Consider the following 19412-nt stretch of genomic DNA (forward strand, 5'->3'; position numbering starts at 1 on the left):
GACAGCACTGTGAGCTAATATCGGAACCATCTGCGTCAAACTATTAAACAGCCTAAAGTCCATGAAACTAGCAGTCTTCAATCGTCAATGGCACTTGCATGTATGCATTAATTACCAATTGGTTATCGACGACGTCAGTGTTTATGTTTTGTACGAGTTTATGGCTATTCTATTTGGATGATAATTTTAAGACTAGCACATTCCTGCGTGGAAGAAGAATACTTTAAATATAATAATAATTATAACAAAACACTGCACATTACTTGACATGAGCATAATGAGTCACGCTGCGCTACTTAACCTGCAAAAAGAAGTCGATGTCATCCAAAACGGTGACAATTTACCCGAGGTAAGATTATTATATATAATAAAAATATTATTATATCGTTCAACTTTTATACTTTACTTATCGATACTTTTTTCTACTGCCACAATCCCATTGCAGAGCAGTCATGTTGTGACAGCAGAGTTCACGGGCGAGTATGAGCCAAATGATGTCAGTTACTGCGAAGAAATTATCATCTGCGACACATCGGCAGATAATATGGACAATGAGAATGATCAAGTGTCGAATGAAATCGAATGCCTCGATCCTTTGCACATTCCAACCGAGCTTGAAGTTCCGGTACAAAATTGATGACCAATTCAGTAATTTATTCGTTGATAGAAAGAAATTTCTTTACTAACTTTTTAACCGTACGACAAATCAATGGCAAATTATGACTCATCTATCCTAATTCTTTTTTCCTAAAGCCGATGGTGACTATAGAAGGAAACGACCCCAAAACGACAAGGTACGTTTGGGGTGGTCACATATACACAAGGGAAGGAGATTCAACATCGTTCATTTGCTGTAATCGACAAGTCAATCAATGTAAAGGTAGAGTTGTAGTGAGAAATGGCACGGCTGACGAAGTTGAGCCACACAAGCATTCGAGAATCATGAGCAAGATCTTTGCAGCCGAAATAGCAAAGAAGTCAATGCTCATGAGGGCAAAATCTCAACTTTCGGTCAGTCTTCGCACCATTTATGACGATGCTTACAAGAGGTGGGTGTTATTCTCAATTAAATATATCAAAAAGTATGAACGAATAGCATGCAAAAAAAAGACGGATTTTTCCTGTATTAAGAATATTTTGTTTTGTTTACAGAACACCTGCGCTGACCTCGTTTTACAGTTATGAGGCCATGATGAAATTAATGATGAAAGCCAGGTATGGGACGTATGCATGCCACGAGCCGATACACAGGGTGAATTTTGATATTGACTGGGCAAAAGGTGCGAGTATTTCAAACGATTTAATAACATGTCTAGAAAATTGCGATGTTGTTCCAAGCGCACAACCATTCCAATGCTCTGTGATAATATTTTGCATTTTGTTGGCGCAGACTGGGCGGAAGAGGTCCCGGGACGAAAGCCAAAAATATTATGCAAGATGTGCCAAGAGTACATCTTTTCTCCATCGCCATCTAAGTTGATTCGTCATCTTCATTCCAAGTTACACACCACTAATGCAGCAAAGCTTACGGATGTTTCAAAAAAACAAAAGGTTTACAAACAAAGCCACAAACTACAAGCGAAAATCGATTGAGGATATTTGACAATATTTTCTGGAAACCTGTATTTGTATTTTTACAGAGAAGGCGCCTAGATAACTCGGATTCCACAGATAACGACGAAATACTGAAAAGACCGAAGATGGCCGACAGTCCGGTGTTTGAAAAAGACCTCAAAGTCGTCGTAGAGCCACCGCAACAGAAACGCAAAGAAGATCTCAAAAACGCAGATCAGAAAAATTTACATAATATAGCCGTAAGAAGACAAGAGTTCATCGATCATCTGCTATTTGTAAAAGATCCTGTAGAGCCACTGCACCAGAAACGAAAAGAAGATTCCAAAAGCACGGACCGGCAAATTTCACAAAATAAGCGCCGGGATGATGCTGACGGCCCGTCTCGTTATCCGATAATGAAGCAACAGGAGTTCGCCGATCATCTGGCATTTGCAAAAGATCTCGTCGAGCTACCGCAACAGAAACGCAAAGAAGATCCCAAAAACGCGGATCAGAAAATTTTACTGAAAAAGCACCAAGACGATGCTGACCACCTGAATAATAATGAGAAATTAAGGAAACAAGAGATTGTAACTCATCTGATGCTTCCAAAAGAATTCGTAGAGTTGCCGCAACAGAAACGCGAGAATAGTCCCAAAATTCCGGAGCAGAAAATAGTAGAGAAAAAGCGGCAGAACGATGCTTACAATTCGATTAATTATAAGAAATTGAGGAGACAGGACACCGTCAATCATATGGCATTTGCAAAAGATGTTTTAGAGCGACCGCAAGAAAAACGTGAGGAAAATTTCAAAAACGTGGACCAGAAAATTACAGAGAAAAAGCGGCAGAACGGTGCCTACCCCCCAATTAATTATGATAATTTAAGGAGATACGACATCGTCAATCATATGGCGTTTGCGGAAAAACTCGTAGATCCACTGCAACAGAAACGCGTGGAAAATCCCAAAAACGGGGATAAGAAAACTATAGAGAATATGCACGAGGACGATGTTGACCGCCGGATTAATTATGAGAAATTTAGGACACAGGAGATCGTCGATCGTATGAAGTTTGCAAAAGACTTTGTGGAGCAAACACAACAGAAACGCGAGCAAAATCCCAAAAGCAATGACCAGAAAATTTTAGAGAATAAGCACCGTAACGATGCTGATAACCCGATTAATTACGAGAAATCAGGGAGACAGGAGATCGTCGTTCATCCGACGTTTGCAAAAGAACTCGTAGATTTGCCGCAACAGAAACGCGAGGAAAATCCAAAAAACTTGAACGAGAAAATTTTAGAGAATAAGCACCGAAACGATGCCAATGACACGATTAATTATAAGAGATTAGGAAGACAGGAGATTGTCGATCATTCGACATTAGCAAAAGAACTGGTAGATCCACCGCAACAGAAACACGAGGAAAATATCAACAACGATAACCAGAAAATTTTACAAAAAAAATGCCAGGACGATGCTAACCGCCGGATTAATGATGAGAAATTGAAGAGACGGGAGATCGCCGATCATCCGACGTTCGGAAAAGAAGTCGTAGATCCACCGCAACAGAAACGCGAGGAAAATCGCAAAAACGAGGATCCGAAAATTTTACGAAAGAAGTGCCAGGAAGACGCGAAATGCCCGAATATTTATGTGAAATTGAGAAGACAGGACATCGCCGACTATCTGGCGTATAAAAAAAAACTGACAGAGCAACCGCAACAAGAACGCAAAGGAGATCCCAAAAAAGCGAAACAGGAAATTTTAGAGAAAGAGCACCGTGACGAGGCTAGCGGCACGAAAAACGATGAGAAATCAAAAGGATCGAACATCACCGACTGTCCGACGTCTGAAAAACATCTCGTAGAGCCACCGCAACAGAAAAACCAAGAAGCTTCCAAAACCACGGACAAGAAAATATCGGTACGGAAACAAGTATAATAGAAAATTGATGAAAGGCTTTTTTCTTTCAACATTTCAGACAGTACAATATTAGTTTTTGTTTCATTTCAGATCGAGAGCCGCATGCCGCAATCGATATCGCAAATCAAAATTAAGACCGAAAATAGTTCGGAACCTACGATATCCGCACAAGTTGATCCGGACCAAAATATATCGGTATGGAAACAAGTCTAATCAAAAAACTTATGTCAGTCTCTTTTTTTTTTTAACGTTTCGGACAGTACAATATTATTTTTTGTTTCATTTCAGACGGAGAGCAGCACAGCGCAATCGATACCACAAATCAAAATCAAGACTGAAAATAGTTCGAAACCTACGTTGTCCGTACAAGTTTTTGAACCCAGTACAGGTCAACCGTCATCGGGGCTTGATGTAACGTTACACATGCTGGGAAATGGCATCTGGAATTTTATTGACAAAAAGTTCGTATAGCACCGACCACAAAAGTTGTTGACAATTTTTAAGCTTCGAGTTTTGGATTGAGCGATGATTATACCAGGGTATTCGATTACAGGAACACCGATCGGTTCGGTATATGCAGTGATTTCTCCTACGGTGAAAACGCAGATGTCGGTTTCTACAAATTGAACCTCGATATTTATTCCTACTATACCGAACGGGGGCAAAAGTGTCTTTATCCGTACATCGAGGTGAGTTTGGCAAATAGTTCCTCAAAAGCAGTGAGGCATTTTCTTATCGCTCGTTCCTCTTTTTCAGATACCTTTCGAAGTTGAAAACGCCAACGAGTCGTTCGATTTTCGTATCCAATTGAGTCCTTTCGCATACAACGTTTGTGGAAACTCGAAGAGTTGAACCGCTGCGCAAAGTCATAGAATTTTGAGATTTAGCGGTGAGCAAAGGATCGTCCATTCAAACAAGACATCTTTGAACGAGGTGACAATGCTAATAAATCGCGAAAAACGAGCTTCCAAGACGAGTTTCACTCTCATTTTGCGAACAATCTGCGACGATAGAGCTATATTATTGAGCAAGGTGGGGATACGGTCGAGGTACAGAGACTAGAGGCAACTAAAAATAAAAATTCTCTTGGCGTCGTGTATCTGGGATTGAATTTTTGGAAAAAACGACGAGCTGGACATTCTTAGAACAACGGTAACACGTCGCTGGCTGTGACTCATTACGTTTCAAATTTGCGCAATACTCAGATGACGTTTCTTTTATTTATTTTTGAATGCTAACTAAATTTTGAATTCATCCGAATTTATTGCCAAGTTCCTGGATTTCATTTCAATTTCATTCGCTTATCCAGTTGTCAGACCTTTAAGCACCAAATCATTCATTTTATGACGTATAAAAATTGCCAAAACAAAATAAGGTGAAATTTGTCAGTATTAGTAAATAATTTTTTCTCAACGTTGACGTCGCGTTGAAACGTACATTTTATTTTACTTTACGTAACATTACGGTTATCACGCATAGCCGACATTTGTTAGCATACTCACACAGAGGTCTATTTTAATCGATTAATACGACTCGTGCGTGAGCGGTGCTGACCGATACAAATATAAACTTTCGTCGTGTACGAAAAAAGTTGTCCAGTTGTGTACGTGCAAAGAAGCTCGTGCTCATTTTTCCGACAGATTTTACCCAACATTATACATATTGTGTTGGTTTTTTCGTAAGTTGAAAAAATATACTCTAATTGCAAGAGTTTCACAGTTTCCTTGTTCATTCATCTTCCAACGCGTGCATAACAATTTGTATACGCAAGATGATTACTCTATTATGATACATATACATCTATTTTGCAGAAAGGTTGGCAAATTTTATTGCGAAAATATCTAAAGTTAAACGTAGCAAAGTTATGATACCGAGTAACGGGCCAAGTAGAAGACAAGTAGAATAAACGTTCAGCCTATTAAGAGAAAAAAAAAAAAAAGAAAACAGAAAAATCTTTAACACGGGCAAAAAGATTTCAATTATTGCTATTCTTTTTTCTTAACCGTATTACATTTTTTTTTACTCTCCAATCATGATAATGAAATTTTGTTTTGCACACACAAAAAAAAAAAAAGCAAGAAAAATAAACTTCTTCATAAATGAATTGTTTCTAGTACATAATGTCATATTTCAAACGGATCAGAATTAATAACGTATCTATATATTATCACTAATATATTAGTTCTTACTTTTTATTTATTTGATTAAATAATTACACTTTCGATTTGGCATTTATACAAGACGCTATATTAAGAGTCAATAAAAAAAAAAAAAAAAAAAAACCCAAAAAAAACGACAAAAAAAAAATTTCCGTCAACGTTTGAACGCGTGCAGAAACATGCAGGTAATATCCATAACGTGTTGCATTGTATTACAATATACAATGTAATATACACCATCGTCTTTGCTGCAATAATTACATTTATAAAAAAAAATAAAAAATTACAGAATTTAAAAAAACCTAAAACATAAGAAAAAAATAAAAAATCAAATCATCTCTCTGAAAAAAGACACGTTCGTCACGTAGGATAACAATTGGCAAAAAAATGACTACGTTTCGAGTTCCTCGGTTTGGAATTTTTTTTTGTTGTTTTTTTTTTCTTACTAAATCTCGTTCTGCTCTTTCTCAATTAAATTAAACACTGTGCAACACCGTAATATCCTGCGCGTATATTTCTATTGCTTCGCGTCAATGTGACGAAATGAAGTAATACCGACAATTATAAATATACGTAATGCGCATAGCAATATAGTACATCTGCATTATTTTTATATCGCTTAAATTATTATATTTTATACAACGATTAATTATTCTCATCAAAATAGATTCATAAAATTACAGTTATTATATATGTACGTTATTATATTTATGCTCTGTATGATTGCGTGTAGTTGCTAGTATTATGTGATATGAAAAAATATCAGGTATGATAAGGCCGATTTGATTTCATTAGTTATATATCTTTAAATTCTATTCAATTACTATTATTAATATCGTTATTGTTCTAGACTATTCAGGCGTTATGCAAATATCAATGTACACCGATACATTTGTATATTTAATACCAACATTGGGCAGGAAAGCTCGTTTCAATTCTATAATATTTCGCAAATATTGCAAGCCATTTTTAATTATTGCAATACAATATTAGTGATGTAATATATTGTTGTATCGTGTCTCGATATTTCTTTATACGTATACTACATACATAGGTATATAATATTATTTGCCCGACGAAATGTTAATGATTCCGTAAAATTTTCATCTTTATCATGTGTTTGTATACATGAAAAATATTATCCATAAATAAAAATACATCATGCTTTTTTAAAATTTCATTTCATTCTCGTACCCTGCTGCATTTTTGTAAATCCACGCGTGCGCGTTCAAAAAAAAAAAAAAATTAGTAAGAACAGTAACGGCATATCAGACCTACCGGTACCGGGTAGATATACAATAAATTATAAATTATAAATAATCGTACATATACTTCCGTTTTTCTCTGGTTTCTTTCTTTCGTAAAATATAATATCTGTATTTATAAATTAATACTCATAAGATACGACCCTTTGCGTAACCGTATTGTATCCTATTATCAAGCTACTGAGACGGTTGTCGGTTGGTTTTTGTCACATACATAAGTTGCACGCATATGTATATTATTACCAGTATTGGCCCGTAATAACGTTAATCATCGTAATTATCGTCGTCACTCGTAAAATACGCGCTGAACCGTGAAATAAAATCTATATGCATATTTATACATACATACATGGATTTATTTATTTATACAAAAAAAAAAGAAGACACAACAAAAACAGAAATTTTTTTTTCTTCTAAATAAATAAGAATAAGGAACAAACTCGCCTTACAGTTATGTATGTATAGTGTATTACACCTAATAGTGAATGCATCCATTTGTGTATGCATAAGTTTACCACATCAACGATAATAGTATTACCAATATTCATAGAAATTTGGGAAAAAGTTTCAGTACATCCATTTCAAAAAATTGCACTAGACCGGGGGAAAAAAAAACACAGAACAAGAGATTTAAAAAAATCGCAGCAGTTGTTATTTCACTGTAAAGCGTTTGCGTGAATTTCAATCTCCCGTTCGGATGTAACGTTCGAAATTCAAACTAGAATCAGCACCCAATAACGCGCCCTTACACATACACAAATTAATACAAATACTTGTGCACAAATTTCCAATATATCCACATTACAGTGGATCATCAATCAATCAATCAATCAATCAACAATATAAATTTAACTCTCATTTCATCGTACATCAGTTCCACGTCCTCATCCCGTTGTCACGTCTTTCCAACATCGCTCAGCACCCTTCTAAGTATGACTGACTTCAGGTGGGGGTAGAGGAATCGGTACATCGGAAACGGGTTTCGGCTGTTTCGCTTTTCTCGTCTTCCTGGGTGACTTGGATGTAGTTTTGATAGCAGGAGCAGCAGCGGCGTCGACGTCCATCTGTTGCTGCTGGTGTTGATGTTGCCCCGGATCACCGCTAGCAGCTTGATTCGACTCCATCGCTTCGTCAGCAGTTTTCTTTGCACTATCCGCACCACCATCCTGTTGAGTTTCCATCGCCGTAACGGATCCGGATTTTTCAGTCTGTATCAACGCCTCCGTGGCAGCAGCGGGATCATCATTGGCCGCATCCTCGTTCATCGCTTCGTCAACGTTCCGACGTTCCTCCGGCCGATCCTGATCCTTAACCGCGGTACCCGCGTCGACGCCCTGAGAGTGAGTAACTTGATCCTTCGGCTGTTGCGGAAGAACGGAATTTTCTGGTGGCGGTAAAGGTATCGCGGCGTTTTCGTCCCCGGCACCGTTAGGATTGTTGCTAAGATCGCTCTTAACAGTCTCAGCGTCAGTCTCCATCGGTAATGCAGACTTACCCTGATCGGTGATTGCGGTGGTCGAATCGGCATTCTTGATAACTTCCTGGCCAGGAAGCGGTACCTTCGATTCGAGCATCGCGATACAATCCTGTATACTCTTTATGGCGTTTTTCCTTGCCTGCCTGACCTCGGGTTTACCCTCGGTCTCGATGTCGTCGAGTTTGATAAGCTCCCTGGTCAACATTTCATCGAGGTACATGTACTCCTTGCTCTGCCTCGAGTCACCCTGATACTGCTTAACCTCCTCCATGAGCAAGTCGACGTCATTCTGTACAATGGCGACCCTCTCCAACGGCTCCTTGGGTTGAATCTGTTTCAGCTTCGGCGGTTCAGCCGCTGGTTCATCTTCCCGCTGTTGCTGTTGCTGTTGCTGTTGAGCAGCCCGTTGCTTTTCGGCCTGCTGTTGACGATACTGTTGCTGTTGTTGCTGGTAGTGATTAGCCTTAGGTATCTGCTGCTCGTGCTGACTCGCGGCAGTCGCGGCCGGTTGTTGATGATAAAACTGTTGCTGCTGCGGTTGCTGCCATTGCTGATGATGCCTGTTGCCACCGCCTGTAAAGTGTTGATTGAAGTGCGACGGTCTCTGAAACTGCGGCGGTGATTGCGGCCGTTTCTGTTGCTGATGACCGGCGAACTGACCGGACGACGTCTCGTCGACGACGTTCTTTGGAATCACCGGCTCGTCCCTACCCTCAACGAATATCGGAATATGCCTGACGTTGCTCTTCTGTTGATGGGTTTGCTGCTGCTGTCCCGACGATGTCTGATGATTGGACTGACTATGAGGTTGGTGTTGCTGCTGCTGTTGAAGCTTAGGCGACATCGGCGGCTTAGCGACGTCGGATTGCTGTTGCTGAGGAGTAATATCGACCCTGGAAACGAACCGTTGATTAGGATTCGATCCCTGATTCTGTCCGCTCTGTTGTTGCGAAGCTTGCTGCTGATGATTCTGCTCATTGAAATTCTGTGCAGTCTGTCGATTCTCCGGCGGTGCCGAAGCGGATCGTTGACCTCGGTTAGTCTTCTCGTTCTCGCTGTTCTCCATGTCGTGACGATGCTGTCCAATGTCGACGGTGTTTCTCAGTCCGTACTGAGGAATGGGTTGATAGTGTTGATTGTTGCCCTTATTACTACGCTTGTCGTTCCTCTCACGTTCCTCCTGCTGTTGCTGTTCCTGGTAAATTCCAGTATCCGCCTCGCCGTGAGAACTGACGCCGCTTGCTCCGCTCGCCGCGCTTGCGGCGCTGCTTCCGCTCGCCTGACTCCTCGCGTCTTCGTCCGGATGACTCTGGTACGAGGACGAAGAGCCCAATCCCGAACCCCGCCTTCTGTTCCTCGGGGTGCCAAGGGGGAACGGAACGTCTGCCCAAGGCGGGCCCAGAAGGTGATCGGCAAACTCTGGATGGCGAGCAGCTAGGTCGTCCAAATGGGATCTGATGTTGCCGCCGGCACGTCTGCTGCCACCGTCGAATCCGTCGTCGTCGAACGGGAAACCCTGAAACGATATAATCCAAGGTTTTACGTTAGATACAAGGTATTTCGTTTTCTTTTTTTTTTTTTAATTTCATTTTTCTATCATTCAAGAATTAGTGTTAGATTTTAGGTTGATTCTCATAACTATCGCAGCTGAATGGCCATTTTGACACTGCCTATACAACAGCATGCAGTGGTTAGCGGTAAGAAAAACCGATAATCTTTATCATCATCATCATGATCATTATCCCGATCATATTTCGACGGTATCGATTAATCGTTTTTGAAAATTATGGAATGGTAAATTAGTTGCGATCAGTCATATAACGACTGGGCTGCAGAATTATTATAATGCAACTTCGATCAATCGATTAGTCGGATAAACGATTAAACGAAAAAACAATTGATCGAAATCGTCGATTAACCGAGTCGTCGAAACTTTCAATTAATTAATTAATCGCACAGCATTAATACGTATACCTATAATTTATACACTTTATATTGGACTCTTTAACGAATGAAATAACAGACACGACAAGACCTCTAATACCGCACGTACGGTTATACCAGGTATACATTATCATACTCTATGAGACGAGAGGAAAACACGGAGACGTGAAAAAAGACACTCGTTCACATTGAAGAAAAACAATACGAGTGTAATTATATCGGTTTCTTTTTCTTATTCTCATTCTGGTTCGTTTGTTGTTTTTCTTTCGTTTTTTTCTTGTCTTCTTTTTTTCATTATCTTTTCTTTTCTTTTTTCCATTTTACATTTTCACAGACCGCGGCGCGCGCGTTTATCGTTTGTTCCACATCTGTCTCTACGAACAGACATTCTCCAACTACCAACCACGACGATACCCGAATGCCTGCACGTTACGGAATCTACATAATATGGTGAAACAAAGGTGTAAACGATTTTTTCGAACAATGAAATAAAAACGGTAATATTTAGGCGTTCGCTAACTTCATACTAACTCGACATATTTTCACTGTACGGAAAATTTCCGCCCGCAAGCTGATCGTAACAATATTACGTACTTGTGCCAGTCGAATTCTTGACGTCAAGCTATAAAGCGAAAGATATTCGACCTCGAATCGAACTCAATATGGTTAATGAATTCGGGCCTCTATCAACATCCCTGCAGCACATATCCTTATCCTATGCTATCGCATCGTAATCACTGTATACGTATATGTCTTATTGCGGTTGACGTTGACAATCTTAAAAGAAGCTTTTACACACACCTGTACAAGCGTAGAATAATACGCATACAGCTATACGTGAATATATGTATACACTTCCTGGTTTTATCGAACGAGTTATACTCAAGTTCGTTGCACGAAGGAGGAAGAAGTAAAGAAGATGATAATTGAATCGAGTGACGTTCGTTCGTTCGTTCGCGTTATATAGTGGAGGAAAATGTATGTATAATATATTAAAAGTTGAAACACGGTTCCATCGATCCATTGATTGATTGATTCGTTCATTCGTTCATTCGTTCATTGATAAAACGCTGTACGTGCATACATGGATATAGGAAGGTGGTATACACCGTGAGTTGTACATTATTAAAGACATACGCGAATGGAATATATAATTACACGTCCATCTTTCAATTCAAATATTACTATTCAGTATGTATTTACGTACACGCTGGCTTTCGATGTTTCAAACTGATTCACGTGTCCTTAAAATAGGCGTATAACAATAAATCGGTTTTAACAAAAATGACGATTAAGCGAGTAAAATTATCGACTCGGGACTTGTGTCATAATATTCAGTTCAACGTTCTAACTGAACGACTAGGGTACGGTCGATAGGATTGTATGTTTTTCAACTATGGTGAGAAGATTGAAATCCACTTCAGTCTGTACATCGATAAGTTGATTTTATTTGCACTCTTTCTTGCTAAAATGAATATATTATGCCAGGTATTACGTATCATTTACAGCCATGATTTCTCCATGGTTTGCAAAAATTATCATAAAATTCAGTGCACCAAGTCGAAAGATTGAGGTAATTAAGCACAGAATCTTTATTAATTAAGATAGATTTGAATAATCACGAACGGATTGACAGGTTGTGGGGAAAAAACAAGTTTGAAATAATTCAGAAACAGCTACTTTTTGCGAGATCGAAAAAATCGTATAAAAAAAATCCCGAAGCAAATCAAAAATGGTGAAGGGAAAAATCGTTTCTCGCGTCATATGTGGAGTTGATCTTTCCTTCTCCTCCTAATTTTTTTCTCGTATATGCCGATAATCGTAGGCGGCGCGTGTCTCATTCTCTCTCCACAACTTATTATAGAGGCGCGTTGGTACTACTGACGTCACGGACTGACGTCGTCGTCGTCTTAGTTTACCATCCCCCGCAAATATGATAATCATAATAACGAAAATACATCAATCTTTAAAAATATATATATATATATATATTTTATGAACTAGTTTTTTGTGTTTCTTTTTTTTTTGTTTGTTCTCGTTTTCTTCAACCCTGATACTACTTCGGATACTTGCACGTGAAATTGGCAACCTTGCTGAATTTAATACAGGTACATATAGATGCAGATGGTATAGGTATAACCTGTACACGATATAAAAAAAAAAAAAAATTTGTCACGCGCATGCAGTAATATTATAGCAGCTGAACTGAGAACTGCATTAGCGGTGACGTGCAACTATATTTGGCACCTACTCGCTTGCTTATACAGAGAATATTTCTTTGTCAAGCATTCATTCGGGTTGAAACGGAATGGAAATGAAATGTGCATAGATAGGGAGAATGTAAACTGACAGTCGGTATGTTTATACTGTAAAACAACCGTTTGTTTTTTTTTTTTGTTACGTCGAGAGATTCAAAATTTGATATCAGATTCGTAATAAGCGACCCTAAAAACCACGATATGCTATCTTGTTATAAAAATTTACTCGGAAGAATAAAGTGTGACTCAAAGGGTTAAAGGGAAATGAATTTATACATTTACACGTGCATATGTATATATATACACACACACGCGCGCACGTATGGAACATTCGCGAGTGTCCTCCCATCCTTTTTCGGAAAAATTAGGTCACGGTGGCGTTTCGACACAAGTTTTTTTTTTCATCCCCACCCTCTCTCTCTTTTTTCCCTCGCTGCTCGCTGCGCACAGATCGATTATACAAGGATATTATCCGAAAAGGCAATCGTGCGTATATACAATATATATCAAGATTAAAAACAATTAAAAACTGGTTTTTTCTAATTCTAATGTACACGGATTGATTTATACAGGTATATTTATCTATATAAAAGAAGAAAAACAACGACTTGAATGCAGAAAGAAAAGAGAAAATAAGGAAAAAAAAATATTAAATCGATTCGAAGCGGGGTGAAAATTACTTTTGTCCATTTGTACGTCTCGCTTATATCCTGTTCAATATTACACATGAATACATATAAGGTGTATACGATATGCTTTCGTAAACGAATGACGCACCGTCCGTGGCTATGTAATTTATACAGTTTTTTTTTTTTTTTTTCTTTCGTTTTCCGTTTTAGTTTTCATTTTCCGTCCATTTTTCACCCTCTTTACCCAAACATACGTTTCTTGATGCATTTAAAATTTCCCTCCTCCGCCACTCTTTCCCTTTATATCGTCGTAAGTGGATAAAAAGTGTGCGGATTGCTTTAATTTTTATTCGTTGTCGTTTTTGTATCGAAATTCTCCGACCGCAGAAGCAGAGATCAGCATCAGCAGAGATTTCAAACGCAATACTTAAACTTCTCGCCCACGCCGCTGAATTCAGTAACCCTATTTTTGTGCACAACGTTGCCAAACCTTTCCGTTCGCCAATATACCGCACACTATACATATATATATATATATATATATATATATTATACACATCAAGTTTTACAGGTAAATACGCATGCGTTCGAGTACGCGTGTTACAAATTTTTTTTTCTTTTTTTCTTTTTTTTTTTCAAAATTCAAGTCTAAAACATTGTTCGAAACGACGAATAGAAAAAGATACCATCCGAGTTTCACATTTTGATATTGAAGAAATAGAAGCAAAAGAGATGAGAATGGAAGAAAAAAAGAAAAAGAAGAAAAAGAAAAAAAAAACACGGCAAATACACCGCATCGTGTGTATATTTGTTATTAAAAAACCGGTTTTCTCTCTTGTCCGTGTTTAGTGAATAATTATACTTATTCCGCACGTTCGTACGTTCGTATGTATTACACGTACACACATGATCTTGACGTGCAGTTCGATTTCTCGCCTCACCGCAAGAAGAAGAACGGAAAACAAGGTGGGGAGGCGAGGAGATCGGTTAGATCACGAGTAAAAATATGTAAGAGACAGACGCGAGTGTGCGTACGTGTTAAAAATGTTATGTGCAAAAATTTCGTACAATTTCAAACCAATAACACACCGTTTAACTCACGATGGATGGGGATTGTGCCTGAATTGCGTAGAGCCGCGTGAGAAAACAGCGGCGTTATAACGATCGGAAAAATAAATTTCATTTTCACATTTCACACACACACACGTATATTGTGTGCCTTGTAATTAAAATACGTACACGTATATCGTACGCGTAAGAAAGTAGAAAAATAAGAAGCGGGGTAAAAGCAAACTATAATTTTGAGAAAAAAATATACCGACAAACATACGTCGGACGAAAGGAGATAAAAATTTAAATATGCAACGTAACTATCTCATGCAAATTTATAACACAATGCGCAAAAACGCAAACGTTCGAGTAAAAGTTAAAATACAAACGCTTGTTAACTTGGATCACGTGTTACGTGTGTTAATTTTGAATCTGACAAATTTTCGCTTTCCTATTTTTTTACTCGTCGCGATGAAAAGTAAACAAGTAAATGATAAATAACTGAAAAAAAAACCCACGACAAAGATGAATAATAATAACAACGACGATGATGTCAACGATCAATTTGTCGTCTTCGATTCGTTTTGTTTTTTTTTTTGCACAACTTTACCCTGTCAACTTTTAATTTTTTCTCTATTCAATTGAAAGATACAATTAATGATAATTCATCCGAGGCGAGGTGATGATGACGACGATGATGACGAAGATGAAAACAACGACAATAATAATAACAATAATAAATGAATAGGTATGAAAGGGTATTGAAAGATATAAAATAAAAAATTAAAAACTAATGTAGACATGATGGAAAATAATTCTTTCGTTCACCTTTTTTTTTCTTTCTTTTTTTAGGGTTCAGTTTGTATAATATTTATCATCTTATTATGCAATTCGAGAAAACTTACAGGAAATGCACGATCCTGCACGTACTGTCCAAATTCCGGTGTAGTGTCCAAGATGATAGGAGAGTCCATGATTCGCTTTTTTCTTTTCTTTTATTTATTTCTTTCGTTTTTCTTGACGGTTTTTTTTTTTGTACACGTTTTGTTCTTATTCTTTCCGATCTTTGTTATATAGAAATAAACAACGATGCTGGTATTATTTACTTGTGAAATATAGTAAAAATAAGTGGCAGTGGTAATAATAATAATAATAATAATAATGATAATAATAATAACAGTAGTAGTAGTAACAGTAAGAATACGTCGATTGGCCGAGATTTTATACCGAAACTACCAAGTAAGAAATATGTTTTTCGTTTTTACGATCAAATTCAAGTTTTGAATCAAAATAATTGTAATTGACGGTCTCAATTGATTGTTCTCTGAGGGTTCAACGGTTGAGTAGGTAGGGGAAAAAAAAAATAACGAAACAACAAAAATTGCACGTACAAAGCGTGGATTAGAAAAACAAAAGTGTGAGGAAAAAAAAAGAAAAGAAAAACAACAATAAACGGTTTAGAGAGAGTAAAGAAAAACCAAATATAATTATAAAAATCGAATATATCACGACAAACGTTATTTATTACATTACGTATTATATAAAATTAAGAAGACGAAGATGAAAAAAAAACCACACATTTAATACGTGTCAATCAATGTGTCGTGTTAAGTAAACTATCTATCAAATTATTATGTACCAAATTATATTTACCAAAATATTATCGGACTGGCGAATTGTTTTTTTATTTTTAAAAATTTATTTCATTCCTTTCTTTTTTCCGAATTTTCTTTTGCTTCCTATTCTCGTTGGTCGTTTTTTCTTTTTTTTTCTTTTTTCAACAGCAACGCGATTCAATACGCGGTTTTTCACACAACTGCTTCGGCAGGACACACCACAAATCAATTGCAGGTTAATTACAATCACAAATTACACGTATTTGAAAACACAAACGGTTTAATTAAATTGTCTCGATTCGTTTCTTCTCTCTCTCTCTCTCTCTCTTTTTTTTTTTATATATATTACTGTTGTTATTGCTATTGTTGTTGTTATTATTATTATTATTATCGTATCTATTACCTTTAATTTTCCGCAAGTTCTTTTCTTCCGCGCACTCGTATCTAGAGTATAGCACAGCCGATCCGCACTACATGTATGATTGTCGAGAGAGCAGGTACGGAGGTACGTATATATACAGAACGCACGTTATACGCATATAACCTAGGTGTATTTATTTTCCGTTCTGACTCACTTTCGTGGACCGATAGAACTGCCGAACTGCCGACCGCAAGTCGCCAGCATCAGCGACGATCACGTCGGCTATTATAATACGTATCTCTGGGTATCTTCCACCACCACCACCACCACCATCACCATCACCACCACAATATCACAATCGCAATCACCGGCACTCGACTATATTATTACCTATATCTCGTAATGGTGTACTCACGATGCCAAAAATAAACGACAATAAACAACAATTAACATCACCTCGTTTGCTCTCGTCAAAAACTTCTTACGTCATTCGTTCATTTATTTATTTATTTATTTGTTTGTTTGTTTTTTTTTTTAGAGAAACGTAGAAAAGAGGACGAGAATCTTCTACGATGTTTTGATTTTATATTTAAAATATTTTTTACAACAATATATTATTATCACTTTGCGCCGCGTTTTTAGTTGCAACGTTCCTTACAACAATATCCCATCACAGCGTTCATCTTTTGGAGAAGGAGGATGAAGATTATTTTCTTTTTTTTTTCTCTCTCCTCGAAACCCCTTTTTTTCTATTTTGCTTTCAAATTTTATCGTTAAACTATTATTATTATTACCATTATTATTACCTCGCTATTATATATTCGCGCGTTGCGTGTATGATGCATATAATTCATTGAGAAACGATGTACACATGATATATTTGACAAATATAATATACGTACGTATATGTATTTATTCTGCAAGAATAATGAAGTAACAAAACAAGTGAAAGAAAAGAAAAGAATAAGAAGAATTATTACAACGAAGGAAACTGTACGAGAAAACGGGGAAAATTACGCGTTAGTCCGCTTCTCTCGGCGTTAAAACCTTTACTGAAGTCTAGAGGGTCGGGCATATACGCGTTATATCTCGCTGAAACGAACGGGTGAGAGAGGAGAGAAAAAGACGAAGGAGAGAGAGAGGGAATCTATACTCCGACTATGAACAAGAACATATGTGCACGTGTATATATATACACACACATACATTACAGGTGCGCCCCGACAAGTTAAACCTTACACACTTGTAAATTCCTAGGCATAATACGTACACGGATTACATCGTTAATACATCAAAAATAAGAAAACACGCGCGCGTATATTCACGCATATTATTGCACTCTTCGAGATCTCTGCGAAAAGAGCGACCGAGTGAGTGAGTGAGAGAGAGACAGAGAGAGAAGGAGAGAGGAGAGGAGAGAATTTCGATGCGAGGCCGTAAGGAACATTTACACGTCATGTGTTTGCGTGTGTCGTATCGCTGTATTATTCGCGGCTGTTCCATGGAACGTGCCAAGTCATTCCACCGCCTTCGAGAAACGCGATCTTTCTCAACTTTTATTCATCTATACACAACATCACACGCGTGCGTGTGTGTATAATATATAAAATATAAGTAAGAAACGAACGAATATCACGTTTAACACAAGGAATGATTTCTGGAATGAATCGCATCGATCGAGAATAATGTTACCGGCACGGAAAGACGAGTCGTTGTGTTATTTTTGTACGCGCGTGTTACATTTAGTTATATTTATAATGAGAATTAAATTTTATTTCACACGTTGTACGCAGGTAACGAGTTCTCAATTACGGTTGTACGCATTTATTTTACCGTACCGTACACGCTGCATAATGTTATTCGGAGGTGTCGGTGTTCGTTCGATTGTCGATTTTTTCGATTTTTTTTTCTACCATTCTTCCGTCGATTCAATTCGATGCAATTTTAATTGCATATATACATGGTAGATAAGTACTGCGAATAAATTTATAGGCAAGAATGTTTAAAAAAAAAAAAAAAAAAATTACAAACGATAAAATATAGCAATACGAATTACATTGACAAAGAAGAAAGAAAAATAAAATGGAAAAATGGGTATTTACGAGCATACGTATGTACACCTGTATATTATATGTATATCGGTATGTGTTTAACGCCCCTCTCGCCGCGACGACGCGAGGAGAGAAAAAACGACTCTCCCTGACTCAACCTCGGAATCGACCGACTTTGTTACGTGCGCGTATGAGAAACGTGTTCGTTCCGTAAGTATGGGCGTGTGCATACGTATACATACGTACGTACCGGGGAACCGATGCGGCGCTCACCTTTTATAGTCTTTTCGAAGTGCTGCTAGTTAGTCAGCTCAATGCACAGGCTGACATGTATGTAGATATAGATATAGGTATACATTCATACATACATACATACACCGTGCGTAAAGATTTTTATACAAGTTTTGAATCGGTGCAAATCGTCGCGCGATATTATGACGTACAGTAACTTGTTTGGGGGTTGGGAAGAATTTTCTATCGAGACGCGCCCGGGATGTTCCGGATCGTTGTTTAAAAAAAGAAAAAAAAAAGAAAATAAAATAAGAAAGGAAAGCCTGAAGATATCAAAGTGCCCTGTATAATAGACTAGAAAACCTGTCTCTCCGAACCATTTCCGCTGTAGACCCAAATCGGGGTCCGAGATATGGAGGTACGTGCATATACGCATAGGTATACATGAACAACCTGCGTTGGATAGATTCCATGGAAGATAGCCATGTGTGTGTGTAAACGCCCGTATACCTCTCCGAGTGCACACCTAAACTGTGTATTGATTAAGTAGGTGATATAAATTAGTACATAAGGAGAGTGTATACAAGTTGGGATCGATTTTGTGGGATCTTTGCTCGTAAAGTATGACGACAAAGGAACCAATTACCTCTCTTTGCAGACAACGAGTGTGCGTACAACGTGTATATATATGCATACGTATATATGGGGCATTCCACGTCAAAGTAACGGATCATCGGCTTTCGCTCCCCGAGACTCCGATGCCCGATGAATATTTTTGATTTATTTCGATGAAAAATTATACATACACTTATTTCGAAATATTTCCACAATTTTGTAAAATTGAGGAATCGAAAATGCATCTTTTCGTCACGACTTGAAAACGGGTGAG

General features: G+C 37.8%; 2 protein-coding genes across 5 annotated transcripts in view; one reads left to right on the forward strand and one right to left on the reverse strand.

Annotated features, from left to right (window-relative positions):
• On the forward strand, positions 1 to 6870 carry LOC124186542. 4 transcript variants are annotated; one of them, XM_046578341.1, is made up of 10 exons: positions 1 to 349; positions 446 to 648; positions 754 to 1049; positions 1132 to 1280; positions 1391 to 1551; positions 1641 to 3482; positions 3573 to 3677; positions 3771 to 3943; positions 4036 to 4171; positions 4239 to 6870. In XM_046578341.1, the coding sequence occupies exons 2-10, from the start codon at positions 637 to 639 to the stop codon at positions 4332 to 4334; spliced, it is 2970 nt and encodes a 989-aa protein (XP_046434297.1). In that variant the 5' UTR covers positions 1 to 349; positions 446 to 636; the 3' UTR covers positions 4335 to 6870. The 4 variants fall into 4 exon arrangements, with proteins under 4 accessions (XP_046434297.1, XP_046434294.1, XP_046434296.1 ...); XM_046578338.1 differs by having other exon boundaries at positions 446 to 625; XM_046578340.1 differs by having other exon boundaries at positions 451 to 625.
• LOC124186575 (BAG domain-containing protein Samui-like) overlaps positions 4904 to 19412 on the reverse strand; it is a 20817-nt gene continuing 6308 nt past the window's right edge. The window contains exon 4 of the mRNA XM_046578407.1: positions 4904 to 9899. Coding sequence (XP_046434363.1) covers positions 7833 to 9899 — 2067 coding nt within the window. The 3' untranslated portion in view covers positions 4904 to 7832. The remainder of the gene's footprint in view (positions 9900 to 19412) is intronic.

Source organism: Neodiprion fabricii, chromosome 7, assembly GCF_021155785.1.
Source record: "Neodiprion fabricii isolate iyNeoFabr1 chromosome 7, iyNeoFabr1.1, whole genome shotgun sequence".
In the NCBI taxonomy this organism is placed as follows: domain Eukaryota; kingdom Metazoa; phylum Arthropoda; class Insecta; order Hymenoptera; family Diprionidae; genus Neodiprion; species Neodiprion fabricii.